Source organism: Chamaea fasciata, unplaced genomic scaffold, assembly GCF_029207755.1.
Source record: "Chamaea fasciata isolate MVZ Bird 193981 ecotype frontalis unplaced genomic scaffold, bChaFas1.0.hap1 SCAF_12, whole genome shotgun sequence".
In the NCBI taxonomy this organism is placed as follows: Eukaryota; Metazoa; Chordata; class Aves; order Passeriformes; family Sylviidae; genus Chamaea; species Chamaea fasciata.
In genome coordinates this window covers 15,240,646-15,256,072 of record NW_027094097.1, presented here as the reverse complement: position 1 = coordinate 15,256,072, position 15,427 = coordinate 15,240,646, and the positions used below count along the sequence as shown (strand labels likewise).

The window sequence follows — 15,427 nt, the reverse complement described above, 5'->3', positions numbered from 1 at the left end:
ATGATCAGCGCCGGCATCGCTGAGAACACCGGCACAGGGATTACTGACACCCCCAGGGCAGGGATCCTCACTCCATTCCCGGTTCCACACACTCTGGCAGACGGATGTGCCTGTTCCCAACACCCCTGGCACAAGGATCCTGCTCTGTTCCCCATTCCCAACATCCTGCCACAGGGACACTGTACCTCCCTTCCCACCAGCAGACCCATCTGGGGACAAGGCCTGGGTGACAATGCCGTCCCGTGTCCCCCATGGCCACAGCCCCTGGACTCACCGGGAGTGAGGGGTTTGGCAGCAGGAAGGGCTGATGCAGGTGAGAACACCTCGCCCTTGGAGCCCGGCTGGCAGATCATGTGGTTGGTGACCAGGTGGCTGTACAGGATATCCCTCGTGGTGGAGATGAAGCCACAGCTGTGGCAGACACCTGAGGGGACAGGGCACCGGGCTGAGTGGGCAGGGCAGGGCAGGGCAGGAAGGACAGTGCCCATCCCTGGAACTGCCAGAGGGGACAGGGCTGTCCCCAAGGGACGCTCACCGTTCAAGGTGTCCGTGTGCACCTTCAGGTGCCGCTCACAGTTGGCTTTGGTGGTGAAGGCGGACAGGCAGATCAGGCAGACGAAGGGTCGCTCTCCTGCCAGACAGACGGACACTCAGTGCTGAGGGGAGGGGGACAGGGACCATGGGGACACCCACAGGGCCACCCCACAGGGCCACCTCCCTCTGTCTCTACAGGTCTGAGATGGGGGAAGACCTACAAGTGAGCTGTGCCAAACCAGCAGGGGACAACCTCATCCCACTGATCAAAGTGCTCCAGCCCTGCATCCTCCCTGCCCCTCCAGCAGCTCAGCTGGGGTGAACCTCCTCGAACTGGTCACCATGCTGCCAGCCCAAGCCCTCCAGAGAAGGGGTGCCATGCCGTGCCGTGCCATACCGCTATGGCTCCGCATGTGGATCTCCAGGGAGCTGGCACTGGGACAGCTCTTCTTGCACTGTGGGAAGGGGCAGACCCTCTCGTTGGGATAAGTCTCCTTGGGCTTCTCCTCCAGGGCTGGGGAGCCGGCGCCGGCGCTCTGCCGGCTGGCACAGTAGTACATCAGGTGGGCCTGGAGGTTGCGCTCGCTCCGGTACCAGATCCCGCAGTCCTTGCACGGGAACACGTCCTCTGTGGGGGGCAAGGGACAGGGATATTGCTTGTGTGACAGGCTGGGGAGCAAGGCACAGGGACATCGCCTGCGTGACAGGCCGGGAGCAAGGGACAGGGACATTGCCTGTGTGACAGGCTGGGGAGCCCCAGCAGGGCTGCGGTGCTGCGTGTGCCTCCCTGTGTGTCCCTCCCTCTGTATCCCTCCCCGTGTGTCACTCTCCACATGTCCCTCTCCGCATGTCCCTCCCCACGTGTCCCTACCCATGTGTCCCTCCCTCCACGTCCCTCTCCACATATCCCTACCCATGTGTCCTTTCCCATGTGTCCTTCCCCACACGTCACTCTCCACATGTCCCTCTCCCCGTGTCCCTCCCCTCCGTGTCCCTCCCCACATGTCCCCGGACTCACTGTTGACCACGGCGGTGGCCAGGATGGCAGCCATGCCGGCCTGCTGCGGCAGCAGCTGGATGTCGGAGTGCAGCGCCGCCGGGTACGGGGACTCGCCGGGCTCCGCCTTCACCCCGTGGTTGGGGACAGCCGGTGGCTCTGCCACCACGAAGGCGCTCAGGGGCTCGTCCTCCCGCAGTGCGCGCGTCGTGCGACACCACAGGGCTTCGTCTGGGAAGGGGGACGGCGGTGAGCAGGGCTGGCTGCATGCCGTCCTGCCGCCCGCCTGGCCCGGCCCCTCTGTCCCGCCTTGTCCCGGCAGCGGCCGCTGCTTCCTCCCGGCCGTGGCCTGGAGATGGCGGTGTCTGCCCGTGCTGAGCCCCGCAGAGCCCGCCCGGAGCCGCCGCTCCGGCTTGTGCCCATCTCTGCACGTATCCCAGTGCCCATCCCTGCGACATTCCTGTGCGCATCTCCGCATCCAGCCCTGCACCCATCCTCCTGTCCATCCCTGCACCCATCCCTGCACCCATCCCTGCATCCAACCCTGCACCCATCCTCCTGTCCATCCCTGCACCTATCCCTGCACCCATCCTGTCCATCCCTGCATCCATCCATCCTTCCCCCCATCTCTGCACTCACCCCTGTGCCAATCCTTGTGCCCATCCCCGAACCTTTGTGCCCCTCTTTACATCCATCCCTGTGCCCATCCTTACACCATCCTTGTCCCATCCCTGTGCCCCTCCCTGCTGGGACGCTGCCCAACCCTGCTGGCAGAAGCCCCCCAGGGAAGCTGGGACAGGGACGAGCCCAGGGACAGCCAGCAGCGGGACAGGGGACACAGGTGGGGATCCCTCCCACCCGCAGTGCCCCCAGTACCGACCCTTCCTGTAGATGACAGCGTTGGCATCGGGCTCTCCGGGCACGAGGGGCAGGCAGGACAGCCAGCAGCTCTCGTCCCCCAACACCAGCGTCACGGGGGGGCTCTGTGGGGCAGGGACAGGGGCTCAGCACCGGGGTCACACTGAGGGGCTGCCAGTGGGGTCACAGCAGTCCCCAAAACGGGCTGGGGTCACACTGAGGGGCTGCCGGGGGGGGTCACAGCGCTCCCAGCTCAGCCCATGCCCAGCTCAGCCTCCCCGCATTCTAATGAATATTAATGAGCACGGGGGGGGGGGGGAATTAATCTCCCTGATCCTCCGATGGCTGCTGCAGTAACGATATGAAATCTAATTATCCATCCCAATATTTCCAACCCCTCCAAGTCAGCCTGACAGTCGCAGCCAGTTGGGGCCTTATCACTGCCAGGAGCCGAGTGCTGGCAGCATGATAAAGCCCCCAAGACATGTGTGACACACTGGCACACGGGTGTGACACACTGGCACATGGGTGTGACACACTGGTGTAGCACACTGCCACATGTGTATGACACACTGGCACACGGGTGTGACACTGGCACACGCGTGTGACACACTGGCACACGGGTGTGACACTGGCACACGTATGACACCCTGACACATGGGTGTGACACTGGTGTAGCACACTGGCACATGCGTGTGACACCCTGGCACACGGGTGTGACACTGGCACATGCATGTGACACCCTGGCACACGGGTGTGACACTGGCACACAGGTGCACACCTCTCATAGTGGTGGGGGACCCCGCCCTGTGGACACAGGAAATGGGGCTGGGGGCTTTGGGGGCCCCCAGCGTGGCACACAGGGATGGGCACCGCAGGTGCCACATGGGCGGAGCACCCTCAGGGACGGGACGATCCCTTTGGAATTTTGCTCCCAGCATGGGGACACCTGCGGGTACCCCCCGATGGAGAGGGGTGCCTGCGCTGCCCAGGGCCCTGCAGCACCCCAAGGTGCTCCCAGCACCCCGGGGTGCCCAGGCCGGCTCCCCGCGACGGCCCCAGCCCCGGTGTGGGTGTGAAGCCCTTCCTTGTTCTCCCTGGAACAAAGAGGTCGCTGTCTCGGCTCCACACGGGCTGATAACCATCGGAAACCCTATCTGCTCCGCATCCGCCGGGATGGCGCATCCGCACGGCCCCTGCCCCCGCCGCAGCCCGCCCCGGGGGGGACACGGGGCACGGCTGGGCTCGGGGGACAGTCCCAGAGGGGCTTCACGTCCCCTGGGCACCCCTGAGCTGTTTGCCAGAGCGTTTCCACACCCTCCCGAGCGAGGATCTTTTAGGGGAAGCCTGTGGGATCAGGTGGGGATGAGTAGGCATCTTCCTCCTCCTTCTCCTCCTCCTCCTCTTTTCCCTCCTCTTCGTTCTCCTCCTCCATCAGCAAGCGATGGGGACACACGGTGCTCCACGCCACGGAATATTAAAGCGCTCCCAGCTCCCACTGAAAGCTCGGGCTGGGATCATCTCCCACACGGAGATGAAGAGCAGAGCCGGGCAGGATTTGGGGGGGACCCCCTGCACACCCCCCCCCGCCGCCGCCAGCAACAAAGAGGAAAGGGACCTGAGGGTGACAGCCCCTATCAGGGATGGGGCTGCAATTCCTTCCTCCCTTCCCTGAGCAGAGATAGGGAGGGAGGAGAGTGGCAGAGGAGAGCAGGGCTGGGAATCATCAGCCGGGCTCGATAAGGGAGCTGCTGAAATGGGAGCAAAAATATTTAGACAATAAATGAAGTATCAGAAAAAAAGCTGCGCATATCTTCGGGAAATCAATCATCCTGTACCGGGTGTCTGGACACACGGCGCCAACCGGGAGATAGGGAGGCAAACTGGGCAGATAAGGGTTAATCAAGGATTTAATTCAGCGAAGATAAACGGGCCTGAGCTTAAAAAAAAAAAAAAAAAAAAGAAAGAAAAGAAAAGAAAAAAAAAGAGCAAAGGAGAGAGGAGGAGGAGGAAGAGGTGGGGATGGAGCCAGGACTTGAGGATCCTGGGCTGGAGCTGCCAGTGTGCGGCTCAGGGGGGATGTGGAGGGAAGGATGTGGCTGGGAAGGAGGATCCAGAGCCTGCAAAAACCCGGAGTCACACTCATGGACACCTCCCTGCTCTGCTGCTCCCCCCAGGGATGGCACCAGCAGCCCCCAGTATTCCCCCTGTGCTCCTCTCCTGCCCCTTCCCCACGGCTGCTGGTCCTTTCCAGGCACAACCAGAGTCCCCAGGGAGCAGATCTGAGGTGGGGAAGCCAGATCCCGTCTCCCCCGCGAGGACACAGGTGCCACCAAGCAGCCTGTGCAGGGGGGATGGCAACATCCTGTCCCCTGCCTGTGGGAATGCCGGCAGGGAAACCTCCTGGGCACTCCGACCAGGAGATTCCCAGGGGTGAGGAGCTCAAGCAGGGACTTCTCTTCCCAAAAATATTTGTCTCCTCAGGACGTGCTGTGCCATCATCCCCTGGGGGTGCTCCTTACCGTGTCGCCGTGGCCCGGCGATGCCGGCTCGCTGTGGATGCTGCCCTGGAAGGGGCCCCAGGAGAAGCCCTCGGGGAGGTTCTTGCGGGCCCGCACCCGTCTCTGCCCGTCCTGCACCTCCAGGTCCAGCTCATCTGCGGGGAGACACGGACAGCATCAGCGGGACGTGCCCCAAAACCCCCCCCTGGCCTGCAGCACCCCAAATCCTGCGGGATGTGGGCACCCAGCCGGAGGCGGGAGGTGCTGGTGGGTGTCCCGTGGGGGGATCCAGCCCCTTCCCGGGGGTCCCGGCACGGCGCTGAGGAGCGGAGGGAGCGTTTCCCATCCCCGCACCCAAAGTCGCAGCGGCTTCAGGGCTTAATGGCTTTGATTATCTGATAAGGCTCTGGTTTAATGGGTTAGATAACATGTGAATACGCTATGAAGGCTGCTCGAAAATGTTTTAACTGTGCCTTTGTCTTTGGGAGCGCAGATAAGACGGCAGGTAACCAATACCCAGATGGATGTGCTGCCTTGTCCTTCGCCGGCTGCTGCCCCCCAAAACCGAGCTGCTCCCGGGGGACAGCGAGCCAAACCCGGCCCGTGTGTGCGGCCGGGGATGCTCCGAGCACCGCGGGATCATCCCCCGGCACTCCAGGAGAAGAGTCCCCAAAAGCCCCGAGGGGACGCAGCCGGTCCCGGGTGCCGTGGGCAGGGAGGCGGCTGCGCTGGCTGAAGGCAAAATTGCCTTTGGAGCCGGGAGCGCGGGGAGGATAAAGCGATCCCATGGCTGCGGAGATTGAAATCTGATGTGTTTATTAGCAGGGCTGACATCTGGATCCTCCCGGCGCTGGGGTGAGCTGAGGTGAGCGACTGGGAGCGCTGGGTGGTGTCACCTGCCATGGCCCAGGGGCCACCGGCACCCACGGGTCCCCTCCGTCCACCTCGGGCCACCGGGGACGGCTTGGAGCACATCCCCGGGGGGCAGCCGGTGCCACCTCGGCAAATCCGAGGTCTAGGGAGGTGTCCAGGCTCCCCGAGGTGTTTGGGGTCCCCAAGGTGGTCCCTGCCACCCCCCATCCCCGTGCCACAGCCCCCAGCACTGCTGGTGATGGGCTCTGCCTCAGCTCCCCTGTCCCGCCTTCCCTTCCCCACAGCCTGGAGTGCTCCCAAAGCCACCACGGCCATGGAGAGCCCGGCTCTGCTTCTAGCAGGGATTTCATCCCTGCAAAGGGGTTTCGGGAGCGAGCAGGGCACGGGCTGTGCCTGCCCTGCATCCCTGGCGTCCTCCCACCCCACATCCCCCACAATCCTGGCACCCTCCTGCCGTGCATCCCCCTGCCCATTTCCTCATCAGCTCCACCTCAGCATGGGCAGGAGGAGGAGGAGGAGGAGGAGGGATGAGGCCTTTGAGGAGCTGTTGGGATTTATTCCCTGGCACAGCCTGAGGAAGGACAGCAGCAGGCCCGTGAAGGATGAGGGCAGGCAGGGAGCAGAGTGACCACCAGAGTGGCCTCGGGGCTGAGTGGGGCAGTCGCATCGTTCCACATTTCCAGCACCTCCCCATCTGATTCCCAAAGTCCTGGACTACCTCCAGCCTCAGCACCCCCGAGCTTCCCCCGCTCCCCTCCATCCCTAAACCCCCAGGAGAGCCCCAGCAGTGCTGGCTCCCCTCTGCCTCTGCCACCCCGAATATCCCGGCTGCTTTTTGGGGACCCGGAGCCCAACGGCCACGTCCCGCTGTGGGTGCCCCCCCCTCGGCGCCCCCCCCTCCCCCGTCTCACTGGTAATCAGCGGCGTTTGGGTCAGGAGACCATGTCTCCGAGATAAGAGCATTCGCCTGACACTTCCCATGTCAGAGCACTTCATCTTGTGTGTATCAATCCCCAGCAGAGAAAACACGCAGGCGCTGATAAAGAGAAAACCGTTCCAGACAGGGGGACAAAAATAGTGCTGCCGGAGCCAGCCCCGTTCGCGCCAGCGCCCCGCGGCCTCCACCCGCCCAAAAACGGGGTGCTGGAACCCCGCCGGCCCTGCTGAACCCCTGCTCAGAGGTGCTGAGAGCTCCTCCAGAGGGATGAGTGTCCCTGTGCCAGCCAGAGCCCCTGCGCTGCACCCGCGGTGACACAGCGAGGGAAAAAAGGAGGGAAAAGATTTTTGGTTTTTTTTCTAGCTAAACACGCAGCACTGCTGAGAGGGAACAGGGAAAATGATGGGGAGGCCCCTGGGGCATGCTGCGTGTTCCACACGGGGACCAAAGCCCGAAGCCGGCGAGCTGTGTCCCCACGTGGGGACCACCAGGCTGCAGGGAGCGATCCCACCGTGGATCCCACCACATCCCACTGCCTGCAAGGCTGGGAAGAGCTGCTGGCAGCCCCTGGGGTGTCCTGGAGCAAAGTCCGTGAGCTGCAGCTCCCTGTGGGATCTTCTGGCAGGTGAACACCCCCCGGGTATCTCACCTGGCCATCGGTCCCTCGTTATCATGGGAGCAGGGCTTATCTCCGGGCTCATTAACCAAATTGGGCAGGGACTGGCCTGTTTGCTCTGGGGCGCAGAGAAAAGCAACAGGAATGGAAGAAGAAAGGGAAGAAGGAAGGGAGGAAGCAGGGAAAAGCCCCCGGAGAGCCAGGTGCACCTGCCTGGTGTGACACAGACCCCGGGACACACGGGGCTGTTCCCAGCTTATCTTCCCATCGAGAGACTCCAAAGGAATCGGCTGAGCTGTGCCGGGAGCAAAGATTAATCCTGGCACCACCCCACGGCCAAGCAGGCACGGCAGGCACCCGAATTCCTGCCCATCCCGAGGGTCCAGGGTGGGCACAGGGGAGGGAGGAAGCCTGTGGGGATGCACAATTCCAGGGAGGGATCACTGAGCCTTCCTCCAGCACAGGGTGTGATGGAGATGAACGGCCAGAGCCCACAGGCACGGTGACCACAGCATTCCCATGGCCAGGGGAAGGAATGGCACTGCTGGGAGCAGCATGGAGCTGGGCCAGTTCCTCCTGGAAGCTCTGGAGATGCAGCCACATCCAGGCACCCCCCCTTTGCTTTCCTTGTGGGAAGGGCAGAGAGCCCTCAGACAAACCTGCTCATCACACCCCATCCCAATCCCAGGACTTGAACCCCATCCAAACCAAGTGCTCTGCCCCTCAGTGGGCACCCGGGCTCGGAGGGCCCTGCAGTGTTTGCAGCTGCCTGGATACTATCAGGATATAAATACAGCTATCGGCCTGTCATGGGATCACATCCCGGGATCTGCCGCCTGCTTCCCGTTAAATTCAGCACCCTGTGCCAGCCTGGGGGGCCAAGGGCCAGATCCAGCCCCAGCACCAGCCCTGGTGATGGAGACACTGGGAAATGGATGGATGGATGGATGGATGGATGGATGGATGGATGGATGGATGGATGGATGGACGGATGGACCTCTGAGCTCAGATCCCTGCCAAGGGGCTGAACAGTTTGGATGTGACTCCAGTGCTGTGGATGCAGTTGAGGCAAAGGGGATGTGGGAGAAGATTGGAATGGGATGGGGTGGGATGGGTGGGTCTGTCTGGGGGCCCTCTGCCTTCCCCTACTGTAACAAAAGCAAAAATGGGTGCCTGGATGTGGCTGCACCTCCGGAACATCCAGGAGCAAACGTGGGTGGCTGCAGGAGCTGGCCTGGCAGTGGGATGGAGGGATGGACGGATGGATCCATCAATGGGCACCCAACCTCCCATGGCTCTCCCGCTCCTCCCTGGGGAAATCCAAGCTGGAGAAGCCCCAATTCCCCCCAGTTCCCCCCGGTGGCCCTGTCCCAGCCCCAGCTGCTGTTTTTAGAAGTGGCGCGAGCGCGGCGGAAGGAATAAATCCTGACAACTCAACTACTGCAATGATGTGATGGCACCGCTCCGATAAGATGGAGGGAGCCGATTGGGAAGAGTCTTAAGCTGTGAACACGCAGCATCTCCACTCTTCACCTCGGCTCACAAAGGGAAATCTCTCCAAAGGGGCTAAGGAGATTATCCCGGCTTTGCCGTCCCGGGTGCTCGAGTAATCAGGGCAGCCTTGGGGACGACAAAGGAGTGAGCAGGGTTTAAATCGAGCCTTGCTGGGCTGCGCCTGCTTGGGCTCAGCCTGGGCTGGCTGTGCGGATGGAGAGGGGATGGCTGTGGCACAGCCCCCCTGGTTTGGGGTGCCAGGGACTCCAGCCCAGGGGGGGATTTCTGCCTTTATCTCTCCTGCCCATCGCTTGCCACTTATTGATCGCTTGCTGCCCAAGTCCAAAAGCGACTCCTTATCGGGCTGAACCCTGCCCCCGGATAATGGAGCAGCCGGGCCCTGCCCCGTGCCCGCAGCGGGCACCACCCGGCCCCGGGGGGGCTGCAAGGGGGGCTGCACACGCGGCAGGGGCTGCACCCCCAAAGGGCTCCCCGCTCCCCAGCTGTGGGGCACAGCTGGCAGGCGCCGGTGGCACCGGCTGTGCCACGTGCGCCCCGGGATCGCCCCACGGAAGTTGGGGTGCCCTGCCCCAGCAGGATGGGCTGATAAGGACATTCCCGGGACATTTGCCTTTGGGGTGTTGCTGTGCCTAGCAGGGATGGGGCTGGGAGGGTCTCCCCCCATCCCAAGGAGTCTCCATCCCCAGGGGTGTCATCCCTCATGACAAGGGGTTCCCATCCCAGGAAAGAACTGGCACCTGTGCCTGCAGGGATGGGGATATAAACACTGGGAATAAGAACAGAAAAGGCTCATGGAGGACGGGAAGCAGGAAAGCTTCCTGACTTCCCTGGGGCTGCCAGGACCCCTGTGCCGGGGGCGGCCTGTCCCTGCTCTGTCCCCACTCACAGACCCCATCCCAAGGGGGTCCCACGCCCGGGGTGCTGCCACCCCAAGGCAGCCCCTGTTCCCAGGGGTCCTCCTCACGAGGGACAACCAGGAAACACACGGGACCTGTGACCACAGGGCTGGGGACAGGAATAAACACAGGGAAAACCACCAGGCAGCACTCAGGAAGGATGGGAAGGAGGAAAACTTCCTGGCTTCCCCGGGGCTGCCAGGGTGGCAGGGACACCGTGTCCTTGCCCTGTCTCCTCTCCCGGGGCTGCTGGGATCCCTGGCTGTGCCCAGGCAGGGGGAAGAGGGCACTGGGGAGGGCAGGAAGCCAGAGAGGGGGAGGAAGGGGAATGCAGGGGCCCCCGGAGCCGATGCAGAGGGAAGATATCCCGCCCGGAAAAGGGAGGGGACCGCAGGGGGGTCACTGCCACAGCCCCAAGGGCCTCTGGGGGGTGGGAGAACCCCCAGGAGGGGGGACTCAGATGGAAGAGGGGGGTCCAAGCCCCAAATCCCAACCAGTCCTCAGATCCAGCCAGGGCAGAGCAGCAAGGTGAGTGATTGACAGCTGTCAATCAGCACCAGCCTGGCAGCATCGCCCTCAGGGCTGTCACCACCAGAGTGCAAGACATGGCTCTCCTTCCCAAGGGAAAATGGGAACAGATGCTTGAGCATTCCTCCTCACTGTCACTGTCCCCAAAATCTCTGAGCATCCCTCCACACTGTCACTGTCCCCAAACACCCTGAGCATCCCTCCTCACTGTCACTGTCCCCAAAATCCCTGAGCATCCCTCCACACAGTCAAAATCCCTGAGCATCCTTCCACACTGCCATTTTCCCCAAACACCCGGAGCATCCCTCCTCACTGCCACTGTCCCCAAAATCCCTGAGCATCCTTCCACACTGCCATTGCCCCTGAACACCCTGAGCATCCCTCCTCACTGTCACTGTCCCCAAAATCCCTGAGCATCCCTCCACACAGTCAAAATCCCTGAGCATCCTTCCACACTGCCATTTTCCCCAAACACCCGGAGCATCCCTCCTCACTGCCACTGTCCCCAAAATCCCTGAGCATCCTTCCACACTGCCATTGCCCCTGAACACCCTGAGCATCCCTCCTCACTGTCACTGTCCCCAAACACCCTGAGCATCCCGCCCCACTGTCACTGTCCCCAAACCGGCCTGATCATCCTTCCACTCAGCAATGTCCCCAGACCAGTCAGAGCATCCCTTCACCACATCAATGTCCCCTCCACTCCACAGTGACCCCAGACACAGGAACACGTGGGACATCCCCCAGCAGGGCCAGGTGCTCTTCCACATCCCAAATCCGGGACAGGTGCCACCATCATCGCTGCTGGGATCGTCCCCACCCCGCTGCCTTTGGCAGGAGGATTTGCTGCACCCACACTCCGGGCAGGGGGAGGATTTCAGGGTGCTGATTTGGGGCTGTGGGGGGTGCCAGCTCCCCGAATCCCAACTCCCCCCATCCCCCAGCAATCTCCCACTGACACAACTCTCTGCTGCTGCGCTCCCAGCACAGATAAAACAGAATAGCTGGAATAAATTTCTTTTTTCCCACCCACACATACCAGGGTGGAGGGGGAGGGATGGGGCTGATGTGGGGCTGTGTCCCCCCCCCACCCCGGACGAGCCGTCCCCCCCATTGTGCCCTGCTCGCCCCGATAATAAACCCTGAGGTTTCCAGACAAACTCTGGGCAGCTGGAGATTATTGAGGCGGGAGATAAACACAACTGAAGGGGAGCAGGAGGGAAGGGGGAGCTGGGAGGAAAAAAGGGGCGAAAAAAAAGAAAAGGACTTGGGAGTTTTAATTAGATGCACCAAAAAAAAAAAAAAGAGGAGTTGCTGTGTGCCGGCCTGATATGGAGGACGGGGAGTGAGGATGGGTTTGGGGGGATCAGGGGAGTGAGGATGGGTTTGGGGGGATCAGGAGAGGAGCCCCAGCTCTGTAATCAACCCAGAGCCATCATTGCTGCCCAGAGGAAATGTTAATATTAAATTAATGTTTCATAATTAGTAATTAATTATTAAGTAAAGCCCATACGGGCAGGACAGCAGCAGGGCTTGGGGTTCAGCAAGGTGGAGCTGCAAAGAGTGATGCTGATGTAGGGAAGGGGGAATTCCCTGGGAATTCCCAGGTGGGACAGGGCTGGGTGGGATAACACAAAAGCCACCCTGGGTTTGGTCACAGCTCCTCCAATCCTGTCCCTGCCTGCGGTGTTCCCTTAAGGACAAAAGCAAAAAGCTTCAGCCCACCTGATGGAAAGGGAAGAATCCAGCATTCCCAGGGGCTGCAGCCTCCCAGCAGCTCCCCGTGGGAAATCTCTGGTGGCTCATCATGAGGTTGAGCAGCTCGCAGCAGGGCTCTCCTCTGCTGCATCCCTGCTCCAGCTCCACGTGATATTTGCCAGAGTTTTTCCATCTTATCCTTCTGGGAAAACTGGCTGGAATTGCTGAGGATGGGACAGCCCTGGGATGGGAGTTGGAGGCTGTGGGTGCTCCCAAAATTCTCTGCTACCCGCCCTCCTCCAGAGCAAACCCAAATGAGGGGGAAAGACGGAAACGTGAGGCACGGATGGAGGGGGCCACGGGGATGGAATTTGGGATGGTTTGGGGGAATCTGGGAGGGATGGACATCCTGTCTCCAGCCCTGCCAGAGGATGGAGTGAGCACAAAGCATGGCCACGCTCCATCCCATGAGCCCATTGGGAGGCAGAACAGAGCCAGGGCGTCCCAGCACCCTGGATGAAGGGGTGGGACATCCAAAAAAAAACTCCCAAGTTGAGGATTTCACCCTCCAGCTCCTGGGAACTTGCCCGTCAGCCGGACAACGAGCTGCAGCCCCCTCTGGGGAACAAGGTCATTTCAAAGATAAACCAAAATCCTCCTTCTCCCTCTCACCACGTGGGGCCAGGGAGCCCCAGGGCGAGGTCCTGGCAGGCCAGGATGACCTTTGGGAGCACAAACACACGGCGGGGGTGACCCAGTGACCCCCCAAAACCTCCCCTGGGGGACGGGGAGGCCCCGAGGGGCGCGGACAACGCTCCCCCAGCCCCCCCGGCGCGGCGCATCCTCGTCGCTGCCACCGCTGACACCCGGCGGATCCTGCCAGATAAAGCAGAAAATTCAGGCTGCTCCGAGCTTCCCTTTTCGCCAGCTCCATCCCTGATAAGTGCCGAGCCTGCAGAGCTCCTGATAGCCGGGGCTATCGCGGCGGTTGGTGCAGGAGGAACACCCTATCGGCGCGGCATCGCCGGACCGCCAGCAACTCCCAGCCACGCCGAAATTAATACCACTCCAATTACCAGAATAGAGATGGGCTGCCAGGGGCCGATAATAAAATCTCTTTTACATAAAGAATGCAAATAGCCCCGGCTGTGAGATGGGGGGAGAGGGGGAAGGGGAAGGCGCATGGCCTCAGCCAGGCTCCTCTCCGGAGCTCGGGATGAGGGGTTGTGGGGTGAGCCCACAGGGAAGGAACGGGGAGATCTGTGGGGTTGGAGTGGCAGCCCCCTCCTGCCCTGGCCCGGGATCCCAGGGGCAAAGGGCTGGGAGCAGATAAGGAGGAGCCGGGGGTGGCCTCGCAGCTCCTTCCTGCCCGGCACGCAGGAAGGGCCGGGATATCAGCGGGGTCGGCAGGAGCTTCCCCTGGGCCGGGCCGGGAAGGGGGAGCAGGGTTCCCGCCGGGCCGTGGGGATCGGGGCAGCTGCAGGAGCACGTGTGCTGGCAGCCACCGCTTCCCAGGGCTCCTGCAGCCTGGTGGCCTTGGGGACACAGCGGGACCTGACCGGTGCATCCATCCCTGGAGGAGATCGCTGTCCTCTAGTGGGGTCACCACTTCCCAACGCTCCCCTGGGAGCTCCCCTGGGAGGAGCAGGGTGTGGGCAGGCCCCAAAATGTGGCACGTTCACTCTCGGGGGTGTCAGGTCCCCCTGATCCCACCCCCATCCACCTGCTGGGAGCTGTTCCGAGTGGAACAACCCACAATCAAGGAGTGCTGGCCACGAATTAAACCACGGGAAATTCTACCTCACCACGAGGAAGAACTTCCCATGGAGGGTGGCAGAGCCCTGGCACAGCTGCCCAGGGAGGGTGTGGGGTCTCCCTGTCTGACGACATTGCAATCCCACCTCTGTCACCTGCTCCAGGTGTCCCTGCCTTGGGCTGGGTGGTCTCCAGAGCTCCCTTCCAAGCCCAGACATTCCGTGATTCTGTGTGGCACACGCCTGTAACCCCGTGGCTTTGGAGATGGTGGGTGATAGGGCTGGGGGTGCCCGCAGGGCCAGCCCGGCCTCTCCTGTGCCCGCGGCCCCAGCGTGGAGATGCCAGGGGGAGATAGAGGCTGAATTCGCTCCTTGGGGTTTTGATAACCATCACCAAACCACCCCAGCGTCGCTCTTGTGGTTGCCAGGATGTTGGTGAAGTGCCCTGGTGCGACGCAGGACAGGCCCGAACCCTGCCAGTGCCGGGGGTGTGATGCCAGCTGTGGGGATGGCATCCCTGCTGCCCCCAAATCCGTGGTTTTACCATCCCAACGAACACCTGGGGGATGTCAGGGGTGACAACCGTCACCTCACAGCTCCCCTCCAGCAGGAGTTCGGGGGTTTGCCTGCCCAGCTCCCAGTGCTCCTCACACTGGTATTTGCAAGAGGAGGTGAATGCTGGAGGGCTGCTCCAGCAGATCCAGTCAGGACACTGGGATGGAGCGGGATGACCAGCCCCACACCAGACACTCACCTGGCCCATTCCATGTGTCTGGCTCCTGGGGGTTTTCTCCAGGATCCGGCTTCTCCAGCTCCTTCGGACTCTCCAGAGCATCTCTGGACTCTGCAGCAGGAGGGGGAAGGCAGCAGGTCACGAGCGGGGAATTCCAGAGGCAGCATTCCAAAGGGGCTGGGACCACCAGGATGGGAGCGGGATGGGCACAGGGAGGGGATTCACAGCCCCGTGCCCAAAGTCCCCATCCCCCTGGGAACGCCCCATCAGCCCAGCCAAACCCCTCCACCCCAAAAACCTCCCAACCCACCCCAAACCCCCCTGTCACACCCCACGTCAGCGCGCCGAGCCCCGCTCCCCTCACGGCTCTATTTGCGGCGTATTCATAGCAACTTTGATAACAATTATTTTCTCCATTAACTGCTGCTGGAGATGGGCTGATAAAGGCAATCTGCATATGACAGTGTGGCAGATTAGTGCCCAAAGTACATGTTTGCCTTGGCGTCCCGGGCGGATCGAGCAGTGCGGAGCCCAATCGATCGGCGCCACCACGGCCGCCCAGGGGGTGACGTCACCGCCACTGGAGATTATTAATACAGGTGATAAGCGCAATGATTAACATCAAATAAATCAATCACCGGGTATAAAAGTCCTATTATTTTTGGCTATAAATCAAAGTGCCTGGCATATCGATTTTTATCCATCGCGCTGAAAGCTTTAGTGGCCGTTATTGCTGCTAGGCCTTATCTCTGCTATCACCTCTTTATCGAGGCAGGCCAGTGCCAGGTGCAGCTCCGCGCCCCGGCCCCGGCTCCTCGCCCCCAGCCCAGCTCCCCCATCAGATAAGAGCCCTGCTTTTCCTCCACCACCGAGCAAAGTTTGCCTGAGAGACCTCCCTGACTCAGATACTGGGGTCCCTTCCCTGCTCCAGTTATCAGGTCCCCTCCCTGTTTCAATTATCAGGCTCTCTTGCCTGCTTTGCTGTAG

General features: G+C 61.7%; 1 protein-coding gene across 1 annotated transcript in view; it reads right to left on the bottom strand.

Moving 5' to 3' along the window:
* ZFPM1 (zinc finger protein, FOG family member 1) overlaps nucleotides 1-15,427 on the bottom strand; it is a 34,492-nt gene that overhangs the window by 2,684 nt on the left and 16,381 nt on the right. Inside the window, exons 3-9 of the mRNA XM_066194749.1 lie at nucleotides 14,462-14,551; nucleotides 4,912-5,045; nucleotides 2,412-2,514; nucleotides 1,553-1,762; nucleotides 932-1,162; nucleotides 536-631; nucleotides 275-424 (exon numbers count right to left, since the gene is read on the bottom strand). Of these exons, the coding sequence (XP_066050846.1) occupies nucleotides 275-424; nucleotides 536-631; nucleotides 932-1,162; nucleotides 1,553-1,762; nucleotides 2,412-2,514; nucleotides 4,912-5,045; nucleotides 14,462-14,551 (1,014 nt within the window). The remainder of the gene's footprint in view (nucleotides 1-274; nucleotides 425-535; nucleotides 632-931; nucleotides 1,163-1,552; nucleotides 1,763-2,411; nucleotides 2,515-4,911; nucleotides 5,046-14,461; nucleotides 14,552-15,427) is intronic.